The following is a 26,593-nucleotide window of genomic DNA, read 5'->3' on the forward strand; positions in this document are numbered from 1 at the left end:
TGCAGCTCAGGTGCATTGGAGGTCAATGACACAGCTCCAGCATTGTTCTAATATATTCCATCTCGGGGCAAATGAGATGCATTTTGCTGTGAACCTTCAGTCTCAGGGTCAATCCACAACTGCCCCTGCAATCTATTTGACTGCCAGATTCAGGCAGCCTCTCTAGGAATGATGCACATGCCCAGCTCCATAATGGCCACGACTGCAGCCAGCCAGGGTCCAATCTCCCTAAAGTGTTACACAGGAAATCCCATGTGATTGAAACAGTCCCTCGTTCTCCCCCCCCGTTTCTCACGGTCCCTGTGTGTTACTTTGTGTCTGCCGTCGGCTCAGAAACCGAGCGCTCATTTGTATTCTTTGCCTTTTTTTTTCCTCCTTTTCCTCTCCGCTGCTCCGTCCTCTTCCTCCTCGTCTCTCAGGTCGCCAGCTGACCATCTTCAACAGCCAGGCGTTCATCAAAATCGGTGGTGGAGAGAAGGGTCGCCACTTCCAGGGCCAGATCTCAGGCCTGTACTACAACGGCCTGCAGGTGCTCAAGATGGCGGCCGAGGGCGACCCCAGCGTCCAGACCCAGGGCAACCTGCGGCTGGTGGGCGACGTGCCCTCGGTGCTCACCACAGACACCACCTCCACCACCCCGCTGGCTGATATGTCCACCACCATCATGGAGACAACCACCACCATGGCCACGACCACCACCCGCAAACAGCGCTCGCCCACCATGAGGGACAGCGTCACACAGGTGAGCAACAACCACGCCTTCCGTCTGGAGGGGATGCTGAGGTCTTCCTGACGGTAGAACACCGCCAGTTGCATTTAATTGGCTTTTAAAATGTATTTTGAAAGAAATTAGACATCGAACCGAAGGACAAACATTGATGCCGCCGGCTCTGGCTTCCTTGTTAGCCCTCAGTGGTTCAAGCTCCACTCCAGCCTGAGAGGAAGTCGCTGCACTGCTCCTATTACACCAATCAACACTGCAGCTTTGATTTCCTCGAAGAACATTTGGCTGACAAGGATGCAGCAAATTACAGCCCAACCAGATACACCCAAAACGGCTTGAAGGGGGGAATCCTGAGGCAGCGAACAGCACGACGACTCCCGCTGCAACGGGCTAATATTTACGGTGGCGCCGCCACACATGCGTGCCAGGTTCTGATTCATGGTCTGACGATGAGCCACATGTGCGAAAGGCTCATAATTGCAGTCTCGGAGAGCAACAATTAGCAAACAGTGGGGAATGGCTGTTCCGAACATATATGGAGATGGAAAAGGCGGGTCACCCAGGCCCAGCGCTCTCATAAAAAGACCTAATAACAGGACCCGCTTGTTCTTGTGGGGATGCTCCGCTTTCTGCTCAGTGTCATTAGCTGCAAGCTGTGTACTGTGCCAATGAAATTCCCAAGCATTTTAAAATGTTATCAACACGGCACTGGAGGCATCTGATACGAACGTATTACATGACATGTTGTATTAGTTCAAAATGATCCTCTGTGCTAAGAGAAGCAGGTCAAGCCTGCTCCTGCGCTGATAAGCATTCAGTTTCCTGTCTGCAGCGCACGGCGTCTGTGGGCCGTCTCAATAACGGACGGCATCATACTGTTTGATCTGCTACTGCTAGATTACAGTGATGTTGCTCTTGTTGTCTGACAGCTGATAATATTTCCCTCCTAACATGCTGCTGGCATCACGGTGCAGCTGAATGGAAACAAATTTGGGAATCAAAAACTATTTGCAATTTGATAATGCGTTTTGACCTTTGTAAATCCAGACAATGGGAGATAATTTTTCATAACACCGACGGTCTACTTGCTCTGAGACCAAAGAAAAGAAAATTGCACACCACAGAAAATAATAATACAGTAGTAATTAGCTCTTGGTGACCCTGAATTGGACCTAGTTGTGAATGTGAGTGTGTGTTTGTCCTGTGATGGACTGTCCAGCCTGTATTCAGCCGTTTTGAATGATGTCATCACTCTCCCATGATTCTCCGTTCACCCCGGTAATTCTTTTGGGTGTTAGAGTGCAAATTTATGACTGTGATTAATTCTTTTATTTTTTTAATTTAAAAAATAAATATTCACTTTTGCAGTGAATTAACTAATTCCATATTTTTAATGCAAAATTAAAAGTAAAATAAATAAATAAATAAATACTTGTAAACAGTTACATTTGTAATGAATGGAGTTCGCTTTGGACCACTGAAATTTCTTGGTTACTTGTACAAAGACTCTAAATTAAGTCGTCTTTTTTATGAAATTTGAGCTGCAGTACCAGGAGAAAACACACAGGAAGAACACACACACACACAGACACCTCGCAAAGATATAGTCCCAAGCTGAAAATCAAACCAGAGCTGTTCTTCCTGTGAGATGAGCGTGCTCACCACGCCATCGCCATGCGCCGCTCGGAAGGAGCGATCATTGCTTTCTGGACTCGAGAACATTCATCACTGTTTCAAAGCACGTGTGATCCAGGAGATCACTGGAAGCACCGGGAGCCTCTGTTTTCCGCCTCCAAACCAGACACGAGAACGTCGGCTGCTCCCGTTACAGTTAGCGACGCGGCTCGAAAGCACTCATCTTTAGAAAGCCGTCGGTTATTTTCTGATGCGGCGGGAAACACAAAAGGCCCGGCAACCGGCGCAGTCCTCTCATTCAGATGTGTTAATTAGTGCTATTCATGAGGAATCGGCCGGCCGGCCGCTCGCACTCCTCGCTGATAACCGTGATCAGCGGATCGGGAATAAATTTACACCTCAAGTCTTTGTTCTCTTGATCGTCTCCATCGAGCTCCTCTGTCCACCTCTCGCGCGATAACCACTGCGCCGCCAATTACGGCGACGTCCAGGTGGGGCCGTTTGATTGCACGATGGTAGAATTCACGCAAACACACATTTCAGAACAACACCTGGTAGTTAGCGCTGACTCCAAACACAGAGAAGTGAGAGTAAATAAAGGCTCCGAGCTCGTCAGAGATAGCAAGAAGGTGATCATGTTCGGAAGTGTTTATCCAAGTATTAGCTTTCAATCAAGATGGAAGCTGCCATGTAATTACAATCAAACGACGGACTGGAAGGCCTGTCGGCGCTCCCTCTCGCACAGCAGAGGAGAGTGCGCCGTAATTTAGGGTTTCTCTTTCCACATTAAGATCAGTGGAACCTGAATGTAGGAGAAGACATCTCGCCCTCGGAGTCGTATCTCTGGCCTCCAGACTTCCTGCTGGAGACATCCTTCAGCGCCGGGGCCATAACCGGCTCTCGTGTGTGATGTGGAATCGGCAGGCGCGGACGGGCCCGCTTGATGAATTATCTGGACCCATTTTCGGATAACAGAGGACTGGGAGCGTCGTCTGTTGTTACAGGCCTTAATGTGCCTCGCATTCGCTGACTGGCATTTATGTTCAGTCGTAAAGAAGCACGCTTTCACCTTTAGATGCATTTTATTGCCGGGAATCTATTTTTTAGATAGTCTACACACATTTTAACGGCGTCTTCTTTCTTTGCTTTTATGATTATTACGGACCTCGCTGAATGTGGAGTGTTGTCATAAAGGCCCCAAACAGCATCAGGGACGTGCGCCCGGGAATGAGCTGATATTATCAACGACGTTCGCGAACGCACCCCGAACGATCAAACAAGCGAGAAAACAAGATAGCATCGTTGGGGCGTGCGCTTGTCTAACACGCTCCTGATCATTCACGCAGATGGTCCCCGTGTGACGGAGTGTTCTCTGGAAGCATCGGCTCTAATTTGCGAGGAGGTTGCAGGAGGGCCGGGGAGGGAAAACAGAGGAGATTCGGAGCGAGGAGACGAACCTTAGATACAGTTTTAGTAAAATCAGTCAGAAAGTTCTGCGAGGGTTGAGGGCGACATTGATTTCTGAGCATCTGACAGGAAGCAGACGGTGGAGGGAATCTTTCATATTTGCTTTTCTAAACGCTCGGCGTCTGGCATGTGTGTCCTGGGAAAAAGCCTGCGGAGCACAGGCAGGAAGTGTTGGTGTTTGTTCTTAATGTTTGTGGCAGCAACAGCAGTTTGGAGGGGAGAAAAAAATAAGGAAAGAAAGAAGAAGAGTGAGAAGTTAGCTCCAGTGGCAGTGTATGTTTTAGACAAACAGATGATAAAAAAAAAAAAAAAAATGCAAATCCATTTAAACTCTAAACTCAATCACAATCACAGACAATTACTGCATGAAATTCGGGATAAACAGGATCCAAACAGCTGATGCTGTCTTTGCTCAAAATTGAGGTTTTTTAAATGAAAGCTGCTCTACAGAGAATTTCAATCTGATTAAATCATTTTTTTTTTTCCTCCAACTGTGGCACAAAAAAAAAAACGTATTTGCGCCGAAACGGCGGTCACAGGCGGGAGGTTTTCATTGACTCAGAGCAGCACCAACCCCCCCCCCCCGGCTGAAACCATCAGTCCAAAGGATGAACAACTGTGTGAGGAAATGATCTGGTTCGACTCCTGGGGGGATTTCTGGCTTCAGACTACCAATCATAGGGCTTTAAATCCTGTTAGGCACCCCGCAAGAGCTAACCAGACACAAGGAAAACAGATTTTACCTTTAGTGAGGGTTCAGTTTAGTTCTGTAGCTTAAAAAAAATGATGGTTTTGATAGCTTGGTTTAATTACAACTCCTCCAATAAGCTTTAAAAAGTCTTAAAATAAATACAGAATGCAGTAAAGAGTGTTGAAAAGGGAAAAGGAAGCAATTGTAAAACTTTTTCTCTTTCTTCTCAACACCTGTGTTTCCTGGAGAAAATGGGTGTTTCGTGACAAAAGCCACAGCCTCGGGCATCTCAGGGACTCCTCTACATTTATTTGGAATCGTGTTACAAGAGTGTGTATCCTCGAGTACTTCTCAGATTAATCAGCCTAGTCTGGTGAACAGAGGCCTCTTGGATTAATGTCCACCAGGATAGATGACCAGGTCCAGTTGATCCGCTTCAATCTGAGATGGAAGAATAATACGTATAGATACGATAACTAAGATTCCGAGCCTCTGGTTGGACTAGGGTTTGAATACCTACCACCTACCTGAACCAGGGTTTGAATTCTTTCCTTTTCTCTCCTTCTGTCGTCTAACTCTAAAGCTTCCGCTGTCTCCTCTGCTTGCTGATGTGGAACTGTTGGGCTTTTCCTCTGTAAAAGTGCCTTGAAAGGACCGTGTTGTATTTAGCACTACTGAATTGAACTGCCAGATTTCAGAGTAGTGGTTTGATTTGTGGCTTCTTTCCTTCAAGATCTTGCTTCTTCACCAGTATAGATGTCTAATGAGACTGCTTCATCTGTGCTTCTCCCTTTCTGAACAACCAAATTCTTTTCCATTGGAAACTTGGACACACAACAGTTACATCTTTAGATCATTTTATAATCATTTAAATGAGAGAACATAAATAAAGACCGATTGTATTTGAGAACACAAATAAAGTCGTGCTTTTACAATTCGGTGTCTCGGTGACTAAACGCCTTGTTCGAGCCGCCCGGAGATTTCGTAATTTAACGCAACATCTGTGACACACTTGTAAGCTCCAGTGAGCGACCTGGCCCCCTCCAGCTCTCATCGCGGCCCACAATGGCAGAGCTCACTCTAATTTATCGCATGGCGAATTGTCACAAAGCCCGGTAACCCGGCGCGCCGATGAACGCTGAGGGATCCGACTGTGTCCCGCAATCGCAGAGCACTTCTTCCTTTTGCCAAACACCTGCGAGAGCTCTCAGCTTAAGACGGCAGCGGGAGCGCAGCTTGTGATCTCAGTTTTATAACGCCCCGACATCGAATTTGGGTCAGGGAGAGACAAGTGATGACTCGGAGTGTTTCGCCGAGACCCGCCGTGGAGAGGGGCGAAAGCAGGGGAGAAGAGAAAATAAATCAGACCCCCACACGCACATCAAAAGGTGGATCTTTTATTCTAAGCATCAAAGCATATTATTCCTCCATGATCAAAGCTGCGGCACGGCGGGTAGCTCCGAGCTTTCGGAGAAATTGAAATGTCGGAGTCCGCCGGCTTGTCTGCGTCCCGCCGCCCTGGCCTGTCTCCTGCCTCCTGTCTCCTCGCCGGCGTGGCGAGGGCCGAGGATATTCATTATTAGAGCGACGTCGCCCCTTGTTGACGTCGCACGGTTTTGTGTTTGTAGATTTGTGTCATCGGGTTTTGCTCTTGCACTAAACCGATTCATCCCGCTGAAGATCAATGGCCGTCATAAAGCTGTGAGCTGTGGGCACACATTTAAATTCCTTTCTCCTCTTCAAAGACATTCCTGGGCAGTCACTCAACATATCTCACACAGGCTTCAATATTTCCTTTTCATGGCCTATTGTTCAGACCTCAGCGAGAGAGGGTGCCACAGAAATCACGACTGAGGTCACTGGTTCATTTTTATACTTCCCTTAACGTCTTCAGGTTGTAGCGTCACGTCTGATGGACATGTCCTGCTCAGGCCCGGGGTCAGTGTCTCTGTGATCCCAGAGTTAATGAGATATGTGTTTATATGTGCCGAGCACATGGTGCTGCAGTGCTTTAAGGCCCGCTGGAGTTAAGCATGGTGTTACAAAAACCGCTCGAATCTCAAAAAAAAAAGCATATTAAAAGTCGCCGTCGGTCACTTTCTGAGCGCCACCCGTTTCCCCCAACAAACCGATCACGGCGAAACACGCCAGAAAAACGTTTCTGGGTCACGTTGAGTGGCAGAGGGCGGACTGGCTGGCAGGATGAATGTTGTGATTGTGGATTTATTACACTAAGCACTGCAGCATCTCTGGTCAGGGCGATTAAAGGAGAGACCCAATGAAGATGGAAAAAGTGGAGCATCATTTATTTACTGGATCTGCCTGTAAAAACAGTGAGCGTGTGTTACCAGCCTCCTGTGGTTGGAAAGTTTTCTTTCACGCAGAGTAATAATCCTCATAAACTGAACTTGTGGTATATTCTTTTTAAAAATGATCAACAGTGTTTGGAGTCTAAAGACAAGTAAGAAAATCTATGTTTTAAGCATATTTTCATGTTACATATTGAGATGGTATTGGAAGATGACTAATTCACACTATTATTGTTGATTGGCTGATGTCAGAAAACTTTAATTTATGTTTTACTAGACTGCTGATTCTTTATCTTTAAGCTTGGGGGTTCTTTCAATCGTCAGCATTAAACCTTTCACCAAGAGGGAACTGATTGTTTGGAGATGGTTGCAGTGTCAGATTTGTTCGATTTCCAGAGAGGACAGAGTAAAGTAGTTTTGGAATCGGTGGTGCATTTGGATCAGGGGAGGACTCAAACTTTATTAAAGCATGAAAAATCTCAAAAAACCCCAAGTTCTCGAGATAGAAGATAATGATTCGGTTACTAGAAGGTATAAACAGACTGAGAATCTTCAGATCAGATGACTGTTCAGTCTCCATTGCTGCATCTTCCTCCACTTCATTCTGAGTGACCCAAAGAATTTGTTGGCAAATGAAGAGCTTGAAATATTCAGACTTGATGCCTTGAATATACTCCGACTCGCTGCTCTCAACTTTATAATTTCATTCTCTCAAACTTGCTTTTGTTTGTTTCTCCCAAGAGAGCAGCCCTCCGCGACTTTAATGGCGGTGTAAACATAGCCATCACTTTTCGTTTGCAGACCACCTCTGACACAAACTCCCAGGATGCTCCAGGGAACGAGCACCGCTTTGAAAAATTACGCAACAAAATCCAATTCATCCATACACAAAACAGACAAAACGCATCTGCAAATAAAGATTGATTGCACAAAGTCTGAATACAAAACATGGTTATATTTCTCCTTGGCTCGATAATCCACTAGATCTGACCGGTCTGCAGCTTCCACTGGGACGGTTCTCCTTAACCATATTTACATAGCTCAGATTTTTTCTTGCGCCACAATGACTTTTCACACTTTCTGCGAGACAAGATGTTCAGATCTCGTCACTGATTGAGGAACTGCCGATCATTTTATTATCAGCTCAGTGTAACCAAGTGACAGTCACGCAAACGTTTGTCAAAAAGCCTCAGAAGTCTTTGCGGTGTTCATCCATTGTTGCAATCATCCAGTCACTGTTTCACAGTCATCGCTCAAAGCTCAGGTCTCCGTTTCTGCTCGAGTCGAGCTTCATATTTCATATTTCCAGTAGGTCACTTTGCTCAGCTGCTGCTTGTCCATGTATCAGTGGTCTCTCATACAGAATGTCAAAGAACATGGCAGTCACCTTTCATTTTTGGCATCATGTTCCATCTTGTTGGACTCTCTGGAGTGAAGATCATTAAAAATCAAAAGGCATGCATGATACTTACCGGTAATGCACACAGATCATAGGAACCACTTAAAAAATACAAAGCCCGTGTGTAATGTTCATGTGCATTTCATATTAGTATAGATGACACAGTATCTGGGTCAGATCTGATCTTTGTATACATATGGCTACGAGCTTCCTGGTGAAGCTACTGAAATCATTGGCACACTTTAACGCTCTTATTCCTGTACCTGGCCAGTGATCGCCCACACTGGAGTCTGGATGGCAAAAGCTCAGGTTGCATAGTCTGGTCATTGCTGCTGTTCGAGGAGTTGAACCCTCAACGAAGATACTACGCAATGTTGTCAAAATATCTGGTTTGGGTGTCCATCTACACGATGACGGTGCTCGCAGCCACTATAAACCCAACTTTCGGAAAACCCTCAGCCGTAACCTCCACAGGGAAGTCATACAGCACCCACATCCACATTGAACGGAGTGATGGGTTCATTCGCCATTACTCAGAAACGTCCACGATGAACCAGCACAGCAGGTTTTCACGGGTCAACAATCAGGAAAGGGCCGTTCTGGTGGAGTCCAGATGAAATCCTCACACAGACTCTTATAAATAGCTCGCTTGCTGCTCATCTGGCCTCACATCGATCTGTCGGACGGGCTGTGGTTCCTAAAGTGTCCGGTCATTGGTACAGCCGGAGGAGCTGCAGCCTCCATTAAGACGCCCCGAGATGAAACTTACACAATAACTGCTGACCACATGAAAACCACACAGAGAAACTGCAAACCGCTGGGTTTGTGAGCACATTTAACAGAGTGACAGCTGCACTAACACTCACTAATGAATGGCCCGAGAGGAGCCTGGGCGGCCGGATCGCGGGATCCTGCCTGGCTGTCAGCCCTGCTGGAGTGGACCACAAACTCACAGGATTTACATCAGGCGGCTTCCTGCTCCGGTATCACAGCGATCCGTCAATTTAACTGTGGTTGCAGGTGACGTTCTGGTCTCAGGATCCACTATAGTGCCTATTTAGACCTTGTTTCTCAAGTGAAAACACATCGTTTTTGTGTTTTTGACGCTAAAATCCGCATTGGCAGCCACCTCAGTGTTTGCGTGGCAGCGTTTCCCCTCTGAACGTCGCACGGGGCTGCACAGGTTATGAATTCTAGTTTACAAGTGTGTCACAGATGTTGCACCAAATTACAGCTGCGATTACTCCAGGAGGCAGACACAGCCGCTCGCCGTTCAGCCCGCAGGGCGCCGGTTTCTCCGAAGCGCCGTCTCAAACGCGCCCCGCCGCGCGCCTCCATCGACGTGCCGGTTGCTTCATTTTTAAGAAGCGCGCGTTGTAAAGGATTCATCACGAGCTGTTTACGCCGGGCTGAGGGTAGCGAGGCGGGCGCCGGAGCCGGGGCCGGGGCCGGGGCCGGAGCGTTTGATGAAGATGTTGCCGGGAAACCGAAGCGGGATCATTAGGCCCATTTGACGGAGGCAGGTGAGGCGAGCGCGCGCTCAAACTGACACAACGTAATTAATAAATGATTTCGCCCAGGAGTTTGGATTAATAGCAGAGAGAGAAAGGAAAAAAAAAAAAGAGAGCCTGTGCTGCTGGAATCAATTATGATGATAAAAGGCCTCCATTTTCAGCGGGGTGACCCCCATCTTGAATATCAACCAGGGGCTGAGGACAGGCGGCGGACGCCGGGGCGTCTGGACGAGCGAGTCACGCAGCGGTGGGGGACGAACCCCGGGTGCTCGATTGGAGCCGGCCTGTCAGATTTAATCTGTTTGCGTCGCTCCCCGTCGCTGTTGTACCTGCTGTACTCCTCGCGGAGTGCGTGTCGACTGTCTTCTTTATCAGCCGGTTCAAATGTCTACAAGCTGGGGGTCAGGAGACCCCGCGACGTGCGCGGTGGAAATCAGACGGCAGCTGTGCGCCGCCGCCCGCGGCGTCTGACCCCGGCGCCCACGCAGCGGAGGCCGGCCTCCATCCGTCCTGTTTGCTGAGAGTGTGTTTCTCCGCCATCTTTGCCGAGTTGCTCCGTCTCCACTCACAGAAACACACACACACACACACACACACACACACACACACACACAGAACGCCGCTGCTCAGAAAACACACCCACCCATGTTTTTCTGCCATATTTGCCCCGACAGCTTGACGATAAACCAATAAACGCGGTTGTCATAGACGAGTTTGAGTCGATGCTTCACCGCTTGCCTTCTTTTTTATGGCGTAATTTAGATTCAGTCCATATGTTATATTGATATTTGCTTCACATTTTTGCATTTAATATGTCTCCTATTGATTTAATATTCTTCCACTATTAATTTCTCAGTACTGTTTGTTACCATTCACCTGAAAAAACTGCATGAACAATAGATTACCAGAATAAGCCTCAGTTAAAGATATTAGCAGTATAATAGTCATGTTTCTTTAGACATATAATTTGATTAATCTGCCTTTAATAATAATCTATATAAACAATGTAAATTCATTACTACAACACCTAAAACCCTAACATGATGCTACGTTATGAAATGAACGTTTTTTTTCTTCTCAGTGTGATCGACTGTATTTATATTTCTGAAGCTACATCTTTCTGCAGGTTTCTTGTTTTTGAAAAAGCCTATTCCAATGATCTCTTCTGAAAATCACTGGCGGTTTGCCAAGTAGAGGGTGCTCGGGCGCCCTTTTCTGAAAATAAAATGCAGAAAACGATGCGTTTTCACTCGGAAGGGTTAAGCTTACGGGGCCGAATACCGCCAATTACGAGACAGCAAGCATGTTCTTCATGAAACTCTGAGATAATTTACAGTCAAAGGACAATAAAAAGTCACCAGCGAAGCTTGGAAAACCACAATTCCAGTGTTGCTTGTTCCATCATTTCAACAGATTTCAGATTTATTTATGCCTGTATATCTGTTTACTGAACTATTTACCCAGAAGACCTTGTGAAACTTTGTGAAAGCAGCAGTCGAAGATCTTTATTGTGTTTTCCACAGCCCGCTAATCCTCTTACGTGTGTGTGTCAAAGTGTGTGTCCTCTGCACAAATGAAGAGGTGTCCTGACTCTATCTCCCGTCTGTCCCCTCAGAACGCCGATGACCTCTTGGTAGCGTCTGCTGAGTGTCCTAGCGATGACGAAGATTTGGAGGAGTGTGAGCCTGGAAATGGTGAGTCCACTCAGGGGGTTCTGTCCTCGTTGAGTTTCAGCAGACTTAGACCGCTGCCAGTGCTAGGTAACACCGTGTGACCCCCGACCCCCCGACCCAGTCCCCTCCGCTGTATGCAGCTCTGATTTTCCTCGTGTGTCGCCTCTCAGATGGTTGGCGTCTTACTTCCATCGAGTTCCCAGCAGGTCAAGCAGAGCCGTGACACCGTGAGAGGAGGCGCCAGCTAAAGGAAGGCCATGTGTGTTTTTTTTTTTTGCTCCCTTCTGGCTCCATTAAGCCGGCCGCGCTTGAAAACTGCCAAGAACCACATGATTCCGATTCCTCCTACCGCCGCACGAGCGAGACATGGGCGCCAGGAGATATGCAAATCCACATTTAATGACATTTTATCCTGAAAGATCCTGACTGACAAGATTTTTTATTGTCAAACGGGGTTTTTACAGATTTACCAGTGGTGGAGGCGGGATGAAATTTATCATCAAAACGGTATCAGTATCAGCTGTTACGCTGCTGCCGCAGAATTAGCCAAAGAAAAAATTATACATTATTATTAACACCTGAGGCTTCGGTAATTATATCAAATTAAGTTCATAAAAACACTGATCTGCATGTTACAGCCCTTATTGACTACTGAAAAACATGACCTTAGACTGGTTTAGTTTCATTTATTTATCGATTTAGTGTGATCAGGTTCAAATTACATGTGACCTTAGTAGGTTAGTTTCATTTGAGGATGAAGCTAAAGTTTCATTATGCTTGGTTAGCTGATAATTAACTGTTAATAGACTGAGGTTTGTGTCTTCACTTCAAGACACAAGATAAGATTTTTATATTCTCTACTGATTCACATGAGAGAAGAAACTATGAGGCTGGGGTTAAATTACGAGCATTCCGCAGGTCTAAGTGATAAATGCTCAGCTGAGAGGCGGTTATGGGATTGTTTTTGAAACTGTGAATCATTAAAAGCTTCTGCAACTCAACTGTGAGGACAAAATGTAATTTCACCATGTAATAAATTCTATTTATAAGTAATTAATGGCTAATATAAGTACTGTTTTACCCAGTCAAGCTGAAATTGCGCTGTATGTGACCCCTGAACTAAAATTTGCCACCCCTGACTCACATACTGTTATTCTTCTCACTCATTTCCTCCTGTCTGCAGAAATGCAAAAGGCAGAAGCTACGTTACACTCGTAAGACTCTCTTTTCTACTCCACATATCTTTAGAAGAGCTGTGAACACTGAAATCAAAAAGTCAAAAAATGTTTAAATATTTTTCATGTCTTTGTAAGAATGCATGGAATTGGGACAAGTCCCACAAGTCCATCCGGCCCTTTGAGTTATGAAATAATAATGAAAATAGTGTGGGAGACTAGAAACTTCTTGGCAGCAAATCTGATCAGAAACGCAATGAAAACAAAGCTGGCATCAGTAAAAAGCTTCACTTTCCTCAGCGACTCTTCTACAAGTTCCTCTGAACGGGAGGATTAGCGGTCTGAATACGCCGGACTGTAAATGGCAGGAGATTACAGCGAGCATCAGTGTGTTTGTGCGAGGAGAAAGTGATGTGAAACCGGTGTGGAGAGACTGGAGTGGAGCATTCTCCTGTGGTTCCTCTCTGTAGGTGGCTGGGACCGAAATAGAGACTCAATTCCCCTCTTATCGAAAAGGAGAAATGAGAGTTTTTCGGTGGATGCTATGCCCAGGCTTAATCTCCCATGAGGAAATGCATCTCTCCCTCTTCCTCACACTCCTGTGTGCCCACACACACACACACACACACACACACACACACACACACACACACTTACATACAGTGGCAGACGTGCTCACCTTTCCAGACAGACACTAGTCTCTCTCACTCAGTGGGTGTAAAGTTGTTTTTTTTTTTTTTTCTCCCTGCAGCCGCCTCTTCTGGGAGACAACAAACATGCTAGCTAGCGCGCGCGCACGCCGCTCCGTATCGCACCTTGCAGATGCCACAAGTGTTCCAGCGAGGCGAGCCGGCGGCGGCTGGATAAGCTGCGAACACTGTGGACAACCCCCACCAATACCACCCCCACCCGCAGCCCCACCTCCCCATCCGCGCTCCGCTAACACGGGCCTGTAGCCGCCGTGTGATAGCAGCCGGCGTTTTCAATTACATGTGAGACGACAGCAGCCTTGAGGAAGGGGGAGGAACGTTAAGCGCAGCTGTTGATTTTCTATTAAACGGGGGCAGATATGACTGCTACCTTCCCCGTGCGCCGCCGCCGCCGCCGCCGCCGCCGGAGCTCCAGCTGCCTTGCAGACGTGGTTCACGGTTCAGCGCGAGTGTCCGATCCCGAGTCGAAACGCAGATTGCACAACAGACAAAACTACTATCGGGAAAGGAAAAAAAAAAAAATGGAAGCGGGGAGGACCGAGCCCGATCGAGATTTGTGTCACGTTCCTTTGCACTCAGAGCAGAACGGAGAGAGACGCTGTCGAAGGAGGAAGAGGATGCAGAGATGGAGAGAGGGAGGCGGGTAACATTCCCTCGAACGATCCCTGCCTGTTCCCCCCACCAGGCTAATTACATGTTGACTGTGAGGGAAGCCTTAATTACATCAGCCAATTAGAGCTTTGACTGCGGCGACGAGCCTGTCGGAGCAAGAACTCCAGAAACACCCCGCTTATGAATCTGTGAAAACAGGATAAACAAATAAAGCAAAAAAAAAAAAAAAAAAAAAATCAAAATCTGATCCCTGCATTGGTGCAATCACCGTCGAGCTTCCTCCCCGCTCATTAAATCTCCTTCATTTTATCTCCATATTCCACTCCACCTCGCCGCGACCTCCCTATCCTCGCCTCCTATCTCACCTCCCAGCTACTTATCAGTGCCAGGATGTTGTACGCACCATATCGGTTCTACTCCGACAAGATCAGAGCTTTGAGGAGCTCCTCAATAATTCATCAGTCGACACGCCGTGGAGACGACCCGCAACGCTCTTTTGAGGTCGAGAGTAAAAGAAAGCGAGATTGGGTGATAGATAGGAGGTGACCCGGGGAGCTGCTGGCCCCCCCACGGCCGCCGTGACTCAGGCGCCGCCGGAGTGATTCGTTATCGATCTCCCTCGGCGAACCGGCGCCCGCGCAAAGTAAACAGCCCGAGGTTTCGGCACCGGGCTCCGCGGGTTGAGCCGAGGCTCGCTCCGACGTCCCCCGGGCCGTCGGGAAAATGGCGCCCCAATCCTCTCCCAGTTCAGGGGAGCGTGTCCTCGTGGTTACAGACAGACGGCTCTGCCGCCGAGGGCTCGGCTCTGCAGGCGTTTCTCTCATTCACCATTTTTCTCAGGAAACAACTCTGGAGTTTAGAGAAGATTGCGCAACTAATAAAGTGACCAGTTGAGTTTGTTGCAGTAATAAATCCCCAGTAGATCTCAGGAATTGATTATTTGTGCAGCAACATTTAGCAGCAAAGTGCTTTTCATAAGACAAGGCATTAAAGAAACGCATGGCAGCAGCAGGGATATTGAATATGCTGATCGTTTCCAACTTCTGGCAGATTACAGATATCCAAGACAACATGAGTGGTGTATTCACAGATAAATAGGCTTTACAAATTATCCCCTCGACAAGTTAGTACAACCATTTCCTGAAAATACCATATTTCGATGCATTTGTGTAGTTTGAAAGTTTTCTTTGAAATAATTACTTTCCCAGAGAAATGCATCCTGTTTTAACTAGAAAGGAAATCACAGAGGATGCAGTACTGAGGGAGATATCAGTAGACATGGTTATAATACCAGGTATGCCTATTAGGAAGGCAAAAATGGGATTAAAAAGATGTAGTCTGAAATACCATCATGTGCATTTGCCCAAATTAAGTTGCTGCCCTTGTTAATGAAAATAACAGTAACTTCGGATCAGCTTAGTTAGTTCAAGCCTTACCTCACTCATACAATAGTTTTGTGCTTTTCAAACAATCATAAACGTATACGAGTGCTTCTCCTCTCCATTCGCTAAGTAGCGGTGCTTTTATGTATTCTTGTCTTGTTTTTCCAGAAGAGGAAGTCAGTAAAACAGGACCTAAACACTAACTCCTGGACCCACTTGCTCAACTCGTCCTTACTTTCCACTGCCCAGTGCTTTTGGCAACAGAACGTTGCTCTGCAGTTTAGGCGTCATTCTTGCCCTCACAGATGATAGAACCAGGCATTAATGTCTCGTTCCTCTACTTCCCTGTGGTGGGAATGCTCTTTTCAGATTCTATAATACATGGGTTTGATGGGAGAGCGTTACCAGGTATAGGACCAAACCCCAACCTCGGAGGGCCAACAGATCACTCCTCTTCTGGTCTGGGTGGTTCTGACAGCAGTACTACACCAATCAGTGCAGCTCTCTGAATCATGGAGACACGCAACCCATCCCACCACGGTAAGGTGGTGATCCCTTCAAGACACTGCCAACCTCAGGAAACCCGAGGACTGCGAGATAAGAGGAATGCCATCTTGGACCCCACAGCACAGGAGAAAAAGCAGTTGCCCAAAACTGAGCTGGAGGCAATCAGTGGAACAGGAACTATTCAGAAACCGGCAGAGGATCGTCAGATTAGCTCAAAATCATTGAGGGTGGCTTATTTTAATGGATGCCCTACGGCCTACGTTCCTTTAGGAGCGACTGGGTTAAGCTAAGAGTATGTCCCATTTCATTTTGAGGAGCGCCAGTGCGTTTTCCACTGCAGTGTGTCACTGAATTCCTGACATTTCATTCCAGAAAGAAGTTAGTGACACATGATCCCTGCATTAACAGAACCCTCTGAAAGCATCAACATCCTTTATTTCCCCCGAAAGGATTTAGAAGAGGCAATTATGGCAACGATCACGTTTCAGCAAGTCAGCATTCAGCAGAGCTTTTAGATATAATTTTAAAGCAAATATTGATCTCTGTACAGTCAGTGCCTTGGTGAAATTAACAAATTGATTGAAACTTCAGCAAAGCAGCAGTTTGGGTGAAACCTGTGTTGAAGCGAACAGACGTGTTTGTACGCTCTAAAATCTGCTTCAGGTTAAAGTTTCCTCATAACTGAGTTAATCAACACAAACAGCTAAATTAGAAAAAGCATGACTCTGGAGAACTGCGATTTTAAAACTCACACAAAAAGGCCAAATTTTTATATGTAAATGTTGAAAGTGTAGCAATGCAGAAAACTACATTTGTGTAAAAACACATCATTCCTTCCACTGCATTGCTATTTTGTGCAGCTAAAACCTTTTATACTTACCTCTGCAGACAACAAAAAAACTTTAACATGATGTAGTATTTTTATTTTGGGACATAAGAAAGAACGACTCTTTAGGGCATTGCCTTTATTTAGGGCTCAGAGATGTGTTCGGATAACAAAAATAGAGATTACAGCCCTCACAGAGATGAAACAAGCCACGGGAATGAGTTATTGCAGAGGCAGATGCTCAGTCAGCTTTCTCCTGTTACATAAACAGACACCTTTGAAAAAAAAAAATGCATTACTCAACGCTGTTTAGCTGCTCCTGTCAAGACTTTGCTTCAGGAGTGGTGATCTCAGTCAAAATCTGAGGTGCAAGAGCAGTGAATGCAGAATGGGCTTCTCTTGATTACACTGTCAACAAATATAGTAGTTAGTTTGGTGGAGTAAAAAAAATTAGTCAAAAACTACTCCTAGGGTTCAATTGGGGGTTAAAGCCCAAAAATCTGTCTGCAGAGGAGTTCAAACCACAACACTTCCTCCCACAAGCTTACTTCTCTTATCTCTGGTGAAAGTAAAACACTGCACCGAAAAGTGTCTGGCGGAAAACATCAGTTCATCAGCTAAAATCACATCATCAGACGCTTTATTGTCTGAATAGTGGTAGTTCTCTGGAAGGAATGAATCCGAACCTCATAACGATACCAATAAATAGCAGCAAAGCAGCTGAAATGCGTCACCACGATGCAATAAGTTCTCAGAAAGTGTATCAGTTGTATTTAGATCTTGCATTTAAGCGGCCTCAACAGACCAGGGTGGGAGCAACTTGGTTTTCACTGTGACAGGACGCCATGGAAGATCCAATCAAGGACCTTGTGTTTGGAAGCAATGAACGGTATACTTCCTCCTCCAAGCAAGAACCGAAGCTAAAGAGTGAAGGTGGATTCAGCAGTTTGCAGAACCTACGTGGAACTGAGCTTTCTGCCAGAACCTGGCCGTGTTCAGTCAGCTTAGCGAATGTACCTAGGGCTGTTTTCTCGTTCGACAAACACGGTGAAGGAGAACAAGTGGAAGGGGTTATGAGAGACAGACGTAGGTGGCTGCAGCAGCTTAATAAAAAAAAAAAAAAAAGGAATAAACAAGACTGGACGGGGGATTGAAAAGCATGTCTTGGTGAGCCTGGGAGGTGGTGTTGTGATATCTCTACATCGCAGACAGGCCAGAAAAAAAGAAATCCCGCCAAGGTTTGCAGGCGGCGAGGCGGGAGGCGCGGCAGGTGTCGCGGCGCTGTGGGGAGGTGACTTTGACTGGAGCTGATATGCGACGTCGGGCAGCGCGTCTTCAAAATAGATCACTTTGCCTCAAAGCGACAGGAGCACGTGCGGCATCCGTAAAGAGTTTACAGAGCTGGTCGTACAAAGGAAGCTGGTATTCCTCTGCCCGCTGTTGTGCAGATTATATATCCGTAATTACACCTATTGAAGCATAATTCAAAAGCAAAGCAAGGGGAAATATAATATGCCGGGACACTGTTGGATTTTTCCATCTGCAGCCTAATAAATGCTGAATTACCACACGCTCCGACTGCAAACAACCTTTTTGCTCTAAATATTTCAAATGGATGTGAGCGGGTGGACGTGATCGGCAGAATAACAGCGTTTGTCAGAAGACCCACACAGAAGCATCGGTATCCGTCTGCGTTGTTCCGAGTAAACAGAGGAGGGGAGGGGATGACTCATGCTGGCAGCGTAGTGAAGTGGCATGCAGGGAAAGATAAAGAAATTTCATCATGCGGACTAAACGTGGCTCGGCCGCCTCAGCTGTTCGAATCAATGGAGTCAAACTCAATCAATCAGGCCGAATGTCTTCGAGTCCCTCTCGCTTTAACGCCTAAACGACAGGGCGACGGTGTTGACGAAATAGACGCCCACGCACGCTGGAATGGCGCTGGATGTCTGCTTCCAAGAAGCGTTGCTTTGGCTCAGGTTTGATGGAGCATAAAATAACAATCAGGCTGCCTGTATCATGTCAAATCAATTAAAATCCTCAGAATCCTTCCAAGCCATCACTCCTCCGAAAACAGGCTCAAGCATATGTACAACAAATCAGGCTTGACGGACTTAAAAGGTGCCACTTGCTTTGAAAATGATTCCACGTTAACCCCTTTCAGTCGGTTCTGTTGGCTTTTGTTGACTTCAGACTTAATGACCTCCTTTATTATTTACAGGTGCTCAGAATCTGTTCAACGCCATTTAAAACAGTCCAAACTTTCTAAACTTGCAGAGATATTAAACTACTTGTTGCATTCTGAGCCCAGTTTGCTTTTGCAAAGAGAAACATGGACCGTTGATGAACACCTTACAGAAGCTTACAGACCAAGAAGCGGTCATCTCTTTTAGGACACTTGAAATTCCCAAACAAATTGTCAACTGTAATCCCACAAAGTAATTTCTGACTACAACAAACTTACGGGAACAGCTACCCAGTCCTACTCTAATCTGGTTCTTGGCAGCTTTCAAGAGGAAAACGCCTGACGTCTGACTCTGCTTACCTGAGGTTTCCTGTTGGAGAATCTGAGCTGCATACAGCAGGGGACATTAGAAAGTAGTGTTTGAAGAGGGGACAGTTCGCATTAGTTGTTGATTGGTTAAAACTTTTGGCAGCGCAGGCTTTGTTCACACATACAGGAAGGGAAAACAAGAAGTTCTGAGATGAGTCTCCCGCTGCGTCTGAGGGCTCGGCTTCATTATTTTTTCCAGTAGTCACCACCTGCTGGTCTCCTGGGACGAATCCGTCAGACCCTCAGGCTTTGGCTACACTAAAGAGCACAGCAGAGTAGCGCGAGCTGTTTGCTGGAACAATTCATTACACAAACAGCAAACTTTCTCTGTACAGACAGGTGTTAAGTGACCTGGGTTCATCGAAGGCCAGCTCGCCCTCTCTCATTCAGAGAGGATTACATCAGGCGGTTTCTGAAACAAGGACAGGCATTTGCAGTGTCAGCCGCATGTACCTGTAAGTAGGGCAGCCTGAGAGAGCCGAGGTAACTCCTCAGTAAGTCTGGGCTGCCGGGACAAAGCTTGAAATTGGACCTGCTGCCATCTTGGCACATGCAAACAGATGGTAGAGGGGAGATAGTAAGGCTAGCGGCTCGTCTCTCACACACACACACACACACACACACCCGTCCCATATCTCTTACTTCACAAAAACCACATTTCTTTTGTGAGCCGGCTTGGTGTGGCTCCGCTTTGTTCCTCAGACGTGCCACCGCACTCTGCTGTCCTCTAGCCTTCAAGGTGAAACGCATCCCTCAAACGCAGCGAGAAAATAGATGGGAGAGAAGTAACTCCAGCATCGCCATGGAAACTAGTCTTTCCAGCTAGCTAAATGAGAAGTTAGATGAGTTGAAGCATTATAAGTTCCCCTCACTCTCTACAGCTCTGACATTTTTTTCCCTTCATTTCAAGGCCTGTTTCTCTCCAAACTGTGTTGTTCTGTGCTTTAACTCAATGCATCACTTTTTTTTTTAACAAAGCCTTTTCCACTCTTGAAAAAAAAAAAAAAAAGAAATGTAATGGTTGTTTAACTGATGAAGGGTGGGTGGGGGCGGGGGAATAAGGGTTGTGCTTGTTGCTGAGCTGAATCAAGGCCATGAAGGAGTCTTTACAGTCCCTTCCCTCCTCCGTCCCTCCGCACACATGCTTGAACCGCCCGATCCAAGCCCCGCCCCCACCCAACCGGGAAAACTCAATCCACCTCATCAAATGAGCAAAGAGCCCGAGTCATGATTTTATGCTGATGATGTTAGCATTTTCCTCCATCATGTTTTTTTTTTTTTTTTTTTAACTGCTCCCTTCTTATCCAAGATGTTCTGCAATCTAACCCCCTTTCTTTTTGACTGTTTCCTTGACTTGTGACCCTTTGAAACACTGACAAGGTCTAATGAAATACACCAGTGCTGATAATCTTCTCTGTCCCAAATGTCTTTAACCATGAACAGCCTGTCACAGGAGGGTTTCCTTGCTCAGTAAATGCAGTAATCTTTGATTGAAAATGGGCTTGACAGGAAACTGTGGCTCATTAAGATGACTTCTTTTTTTTTTCTCTCTCTCACTATTTACTTCTGTTGTTAGCTTGTTTAAGGGGAAACATCAGTGCCCCGTGTTTATGCTTCCTGTTTGGGAGGGATGTGGGAATGTGAAATGAGAAAAAAGAAGTATGAGATAATGTGTCTCTCAATGCACTGTAGTGAGCACCGAGAGTTTGGGTTAGAAATTAGGGGCATCAGTTTCCTGCAGCGGCTCCTCGGGGTCCGCATACAGATTAAGCTAATTAGCAATGAGCCATAGAAACCACCATGCCCAAAGGGTGGGGGGAGAGAAAAAAGGATTGAAACAATTCTTCATGAACAAAATTGGAATGGGAGGGTTATTCTTTCCTTTTTGTTTCACATTCATGCTTATTTCTCACCCAGTGGGAAAAAAAATAAATAAATAAATAAAAGAGGAGAGGAGAGGAGGTAAAGGCGGGGGTGGGGAGGTTGTTGATTACTATCCGAGAACAATCTTACACAGCTTTCTTTTTGTAATTTTTTTTTTTCATGCAAAAATCATGCGGCCAATTTGTTGATGTAAGTGACCTGAACCTCGTGGTTTGCTATCTTATTTAACCAATCACAGCAGAGACACCTGAGCGCTAGAGCAGTCAGAATGAAGGCTAGCTTGTGTAGCTCAGTCAGATATTACGTTGTTCAGTGTAATTTGTAGTCTGCTTTTAGCTCTGTGTTATCAGTAGCTGTAGGTAAGAACAGTCCAGGAGCAGGAGCAGGACAGACTAGTTTTCTTACTTCACTTTGTATGATACTGCAGCTCAGAGTTAGAAAGCATTTTACCTTTTTTAAATAGCACAGACTAAACTTGTGTAACTAACCTCATGTTAAGCTGTAGTGCTGTTCTAATGTTCTAATACTGGTGTTTCTGTATTCACTGTTTTCTTCTGATGATCTGCAGGTGGTTTCTTTCTCGGCTGCCCTCTAACATTTGTTTCCCTTCGTTGTCTCTTTCTTGTCCTAGGAGGTGAATTAGTGTTGCCCATAATAACGGTGGACTCCCTAGACCCCCCATCCATCGCCACCCGCTACCCAGTAATCCCCCCGCCCCCGACCACCTACCGCCCCTTCCTCACCCTGCTCGAAACCACCAAAGAGTCCCTCCCCTTGCCCAACGGCCGGCCCCCCTGCCCCCTGGACCAGGAGGACTGCGAAGAGCCCATCGAGGTGTCGGCGTACGGCTCGGGGGAGATGACCGAGTCAGATGACGAAGACTATTATAAAAACTCCCCCCTGGTCACCGACAGGACTGTCCTCCCCCCTCCCCCGGCGGTTGAGGGCGGTGTCCAGAACCCCCGTGATCGCCACTTCTCCCGATTCCCCAACTCCCACCGCCCGCCCCTGTCCTCCACCCCCACCGCCAACCCCGATCAGCTCAATCCACGCCTCAAGTCGGCCGTCGGCGGCGGCGGCGGCGGCAGCAGCAGCAGCAGTAGCAACAGCAACAGCAACAACATCCCTGCCGGCAAAATAAACAACAGGGATCAGGTGCTGCTGCCGCCAGCCCACCCCTCGTCAGACCCGGGTCACCGCAGGGTCCCCGGAATAACGTATCCGCCAAATTTCCCCCATGTTCCCACTCCAGACCCCACGTCTCCGGACAGAGGGCTCCCGGGCGCCGTGGAAGTCCAGCAGTCCAGCAGCACCACCGGGATGGTGGTGGGCATCGTGGCGGCCGCCGCCCTCTGCATCCTCATCTTACTCTACGCCATGTACAAATACCGCAACCGCGATGAAGGGTCTTACCAGGTGGACCAGAGCCGCAACTACATCAGCAACTCGGCCACGCAGAGCAACGGAGCCCTGGTGAAGGAGAAACAGCCCAGCACTGCCAAGACGGTCACCAAGAACAAGAAGAACAAAGACAAAGAGTACTACGTGTGAGGGAGCGCCGCCGCGACACACCGAGACAGATGGCAGACGTACTTAGGAAAGGAAACGAGACGAGAGAGAGAAGGAGAGACTTTGAGATGAGGCAGAACAACCACATCACTATTGCTCATTTGTTTCGACATCCGTATTGTCAGGTGGTCACACCCGTTGCACTCAAGTCGAGAGAATGGCCGCAAAACAAACATGGAGGTCCGGTCACACCTTTCCAGCATTACTGAGGTTGATTTCATCGAATCAAACTTAGATTTAATGTTAACCGCAGTGTGATTTCAAGGCAAGGCTATTCCACCTCAGAGCTCAACATATACTGTGCCAACAACCGTGTACCAAACGCTGATTTAACAGTGATTTATGTTTTCACATCTGACAAGTCATTTAATATCTGGAGTACTGTAGGCAGCAAGCACCACCATCAGTATTCGTGTGGAGGTCTGTGCTTCACTTGCGGTGTGCAACGTCACCTCAGACAGTGTCGACATATTTTCCAACGAGGTTGAAATTAGCAACGTGACATCCCCTCTGTAAAGTTGATATACTGCCAGCTAACAGAACGACTGTGTCAAACCCGGCTTCTCCACCTCCGCCAGCGACCCGGCGTCGGATCTCTCTCAGTCTCTCTCTCTTCTTCCTCACGTCTCCGTCTCTGGTCCACAGCAGCCGATGCAACGTTAAACTCTGCCGTGTTTCAAGCATGTAGTATTCATTTACGAAAAAGAGATAAAATAAACTGTTTTTCTTTCTGTGGAGTTTAAAATACAAAAAATACGACCATGACTGATGATCATAACAACGTTAAACGTAGCAACTTCTGTGAGATACCACCGCTCCAACCTACCAACGGATGCTAACTTGTACGTTTAGCCGCCAAAAAAGACTTTGTCGAGGCCAAAAGAAATCCCCTTGGTCGTCCTTCGTTCCAGCAGATCTGTGTCACGTGTTTCTGGGGGCTGCAGGGCGCCCCCGAGTGGGCCACCAGAGGAACTGTCACGTCTTTACAGTTACTAATCACTGAAAAACAGAAAAAACCTCCAGCAATCCAGATGAACTCTGTTCTATATAATTATAAATATATGTATAGACGTTGGAGAAACCTATGGACCTAAATCGTGAGCGAGTCTGAAAGTGAGTTTGCTGACGAAGCAAAACGGACTTTAGGATTTTTGATGTCGGAATGGTTTCGCCACCCAGTCTCCGCCCCGTTTTCCCAAAAAAGCCCCGCCCCTTCTCATGAACACTACGGCTGAAGGCACGCCTCGCTGCAAGACTCGGTCACTTTCGCTCTTTCCTTTCTTTTTTAATCATTTCCTTTCTCTGGAGAAAAGAGAGACGTTAAAGGGAAATTCTGAATCCATTCTTGCTGGAGTCCCGGTGCGGAGAGAGATACCTCGCAGCTGAAACGGCGCCGGTGTCTTTCGCCCACGCTCCTGCCCTTGCCCCCCCACCTCCTTTCTTTAGCCTGACTGGACTGACAGCAGCCAATGGGCAAAGCAAACTCTATCGGAAGAGCACACGAATAAAATAAGGTGAACAGCAGTTCCCTGGAAGACGTACTACAGAACTCTAGTATTCCAATTTTCTCAACTCTATTAAAAGAAAAGAAAACTGTACCATGAAAAGAAAAGAAAAATCCAGAAAAAAGTTTGTGAAATGTCTAAATATTTGACTCTCATCCCATTACTAAGAGAAATGTGTTTTCCCTACTATCATTCCTGTTTGGAGTATAAAAAAAATAACTATGAGTCTGGGAAACCCAAATTTCTATGTATTTTCTTTTGGTAATTGAACAAATGTGATTTGGGTTTTGAACATGACGCCAGAGGAGAGCAGCTCCTCTTTCATTCCACCCTCCATCTGTCATCCATCTCTTTTATTTGTCCTGCATCCATTCCTTTCTCTCTGTACTGCAGATTGTACGTCTCCATACCTCCTGGAGGAAGCAGGTTTTATCCATCCTCTGCTTTTTTCTCCCTTTTTTTTTAAATTTTTTTGTTTTATATCTATTTCTGTCTATTCAGCGAGAGAGACGCGATGGCAGCCGCTTCGTTCGATGAGCTCCATTGATTCAGTCTCCCGTCATGTTCGTCTGGTTCTCTCTCTCTCTCTCTTTCTCTCTCTCCCTCTCTCTCGCTCTCTCTCTCTCTCTCTCCATTCCAAACATACTCCTCCCAGTATCTTCCTGTTCTTTCTAAATGTTATTGTAAAGTGTTCCAGTGAGATGACTCTAAATATGTGTACATTAACAGAGGGAATACACTTGGTTATATACTTCTTACTCACTGCGTTGTGTGGTCTGTTCGTAGACTTGATCTGATTCATGAAAAGTGTGTAAAACGAGGCGTTAAACTCCAGGGATTCCCTGCTGGTAGTTTGCTGAAACTGGTTGATCACACTGAGTTAGCAGGTGTCACGCTGAAGAATGCACACTGAGTAACTTCGAGGAGTTTGTTTCATTCAGCAAACTGGTCATCTGGCCTGAGTATGGAGGCAAAAAGACTAATCAAACGTCTCATAAAAGATACTGTCACGTTATAACTACATAGGCAGGTAATCGAGCTATGAATTGATGATCCATTATCAATTAAATTCAAGTGAAAGGCCGTGGAGGCTGAGTTCTGACTACCCAAAGAAGTCCCAACCCCACCCTAAGATGATGAAAAATGGTTCTGCTATGCTGCGCTGAGTGAGAATGAATTGGTGAAAATGGATAAGAAATTTGATTTTTGGCACTTCTGCTGTGTTAACAATAGATAGTCAGTCTGCCTGATTAAGGTCTGTAAAACTGCTCATGTAAAGTGCTCACAGGTGAGGCTGCTAATCCTCAGATATTACTTCTTTTCTCTCTTTAATTTGAGAATATTTGACTGAGGAGACCAGTGGGCCCAGACCATGATATCAGATGAATCCAAATTATCTTAATTCATCTTTACAATTCTGAAGACACACATCTTTGGATCCTTTTGTTGCCGCAGTGCCCTCTAATAGTTAATTTTGACTTGATTTATTGTATTAAAAAGTAACATTATTGCAAAATCTATGAGAGCAACAACAGTTGGAGACTATATATAAAGAGTTGTATCTTTTTTTTCTTCCCTAAATATCTCAAAAAGTGAACACTATAATGTGAGAATCTAATTCACTTTCATGAATATTATATGATTACATGATTATTAGACGACCACTCTACCAACTTATCTAACAGCCTGGTGTGAGACAAACCATGACCGTTGGGAGGATTAGGGCATTGCGATGTTGCTTAAGCGCTGAACGTATTTTGTGTTTGAACAACGAAAACGACAGATTTTTTCCTGCCGAGCCACTAGTGGGTGCTGTTGTTGGGCAGATGACAAAATTTCATTGCTGTTAAGGTGACTGTCAACTCTGAAACCACAAAGTCCCAGGAGAATATGGACCCTCTGGAGGCCGCTATTGTCGCTAATTTCTGTCCATCTCATCAGAAGAAGTAGCTACTACGGCCCAACGGCAGTGTTTCGGAAAAACTGTGTTTTACCCCGTTTCCACAGAGAGGACATTGGAGCGTTTTCCCAAAAGTTGTATTTTCAGTGGTCCGTGGTCAGTCATGCGCTTTTGTCCTGTAAACAGACACCAAAATCGCAACAGAAGTTTTTGTTCACTTGAAAACCTTATCGTGGAAACGGGTCTTTAGCCACACGCAGCAATAACCATCATCTTCATTCCATCTTTTACAAACAAAAAAATTCAACTGCTGCTCCACATGGACACGACTGCCGGCCTCATCCGTGACATCCCTCAGCAAGAGCTGACGCCACAGCCACTGGAATCCCCGTCTTTCCACCAGATCTCAGTAAAATACAGTCTACAGTCTAATTGGAGGGGAGAAAAAAAAATCTTTAAATTTGTTTTGCACTGACTTTAAAAGAAAGATTTAATCACGCAAGGTTCAGAACATCATTCTTTGAAACAGCTCTGATTCAAGAGCCTGAAAGTTTTAA

The 26,593-nt window shown here is 46.2% G+C and overlaps 1 protein-coding gene across 9 annotated transcripts in view; it reads left to right on the forward strand.

The window, feature by feature from the left end:
- nrxn2b (neurexin 2b) overlaps positions 1 to 24,355 on the forward strand; it is a 686,522-nt gene extending 662,167 nt beyond the window's left edge. For 8 of the 9 annotated variants that reach the window (XM_030088531.1, XM_030088536.1, XM_030088533.1 and 5 more), the window contains 3 exons: positions 420 to 742; positions 11,355 to 11,433; positions 21,694 to 24,355. In XM_030088531.1, coding sequence (XP_029944391.1) covers positions 420 to 742; positions 11,355 to 11,433; positions 21,694 to 22,613 — 1,322 coding nt within the window. In that variant the 3' untranslated portion in view covers positions 22,614 to 24,355. The remainder of the gene's footprint in view (positions 1 to 419; positions 743 to 11,354; positions 11,434 to 21,693) is intronic. The other variant, XM_030088537.1, reaches the window with a different exon arrangement.
- The last annotated feature ends 2,238 nt before the right edge of the window (positions 24,356 to 26,593 follow it).

The sequence above is a fragment of the Salarias fasciatus genome, chromosome 3, assembly GCF_902148845.1.
Source record: "Salarias fasciatus chromosome 3, fSalaFa1.1, whole genome shotgun sequence".
Taxonomy (NCBI): Eukaryota; Metazoa; Chordata; class Actinopteri; order Blenniiformes; family Blenniidae; genus Salarias; species Salarias fasciatus.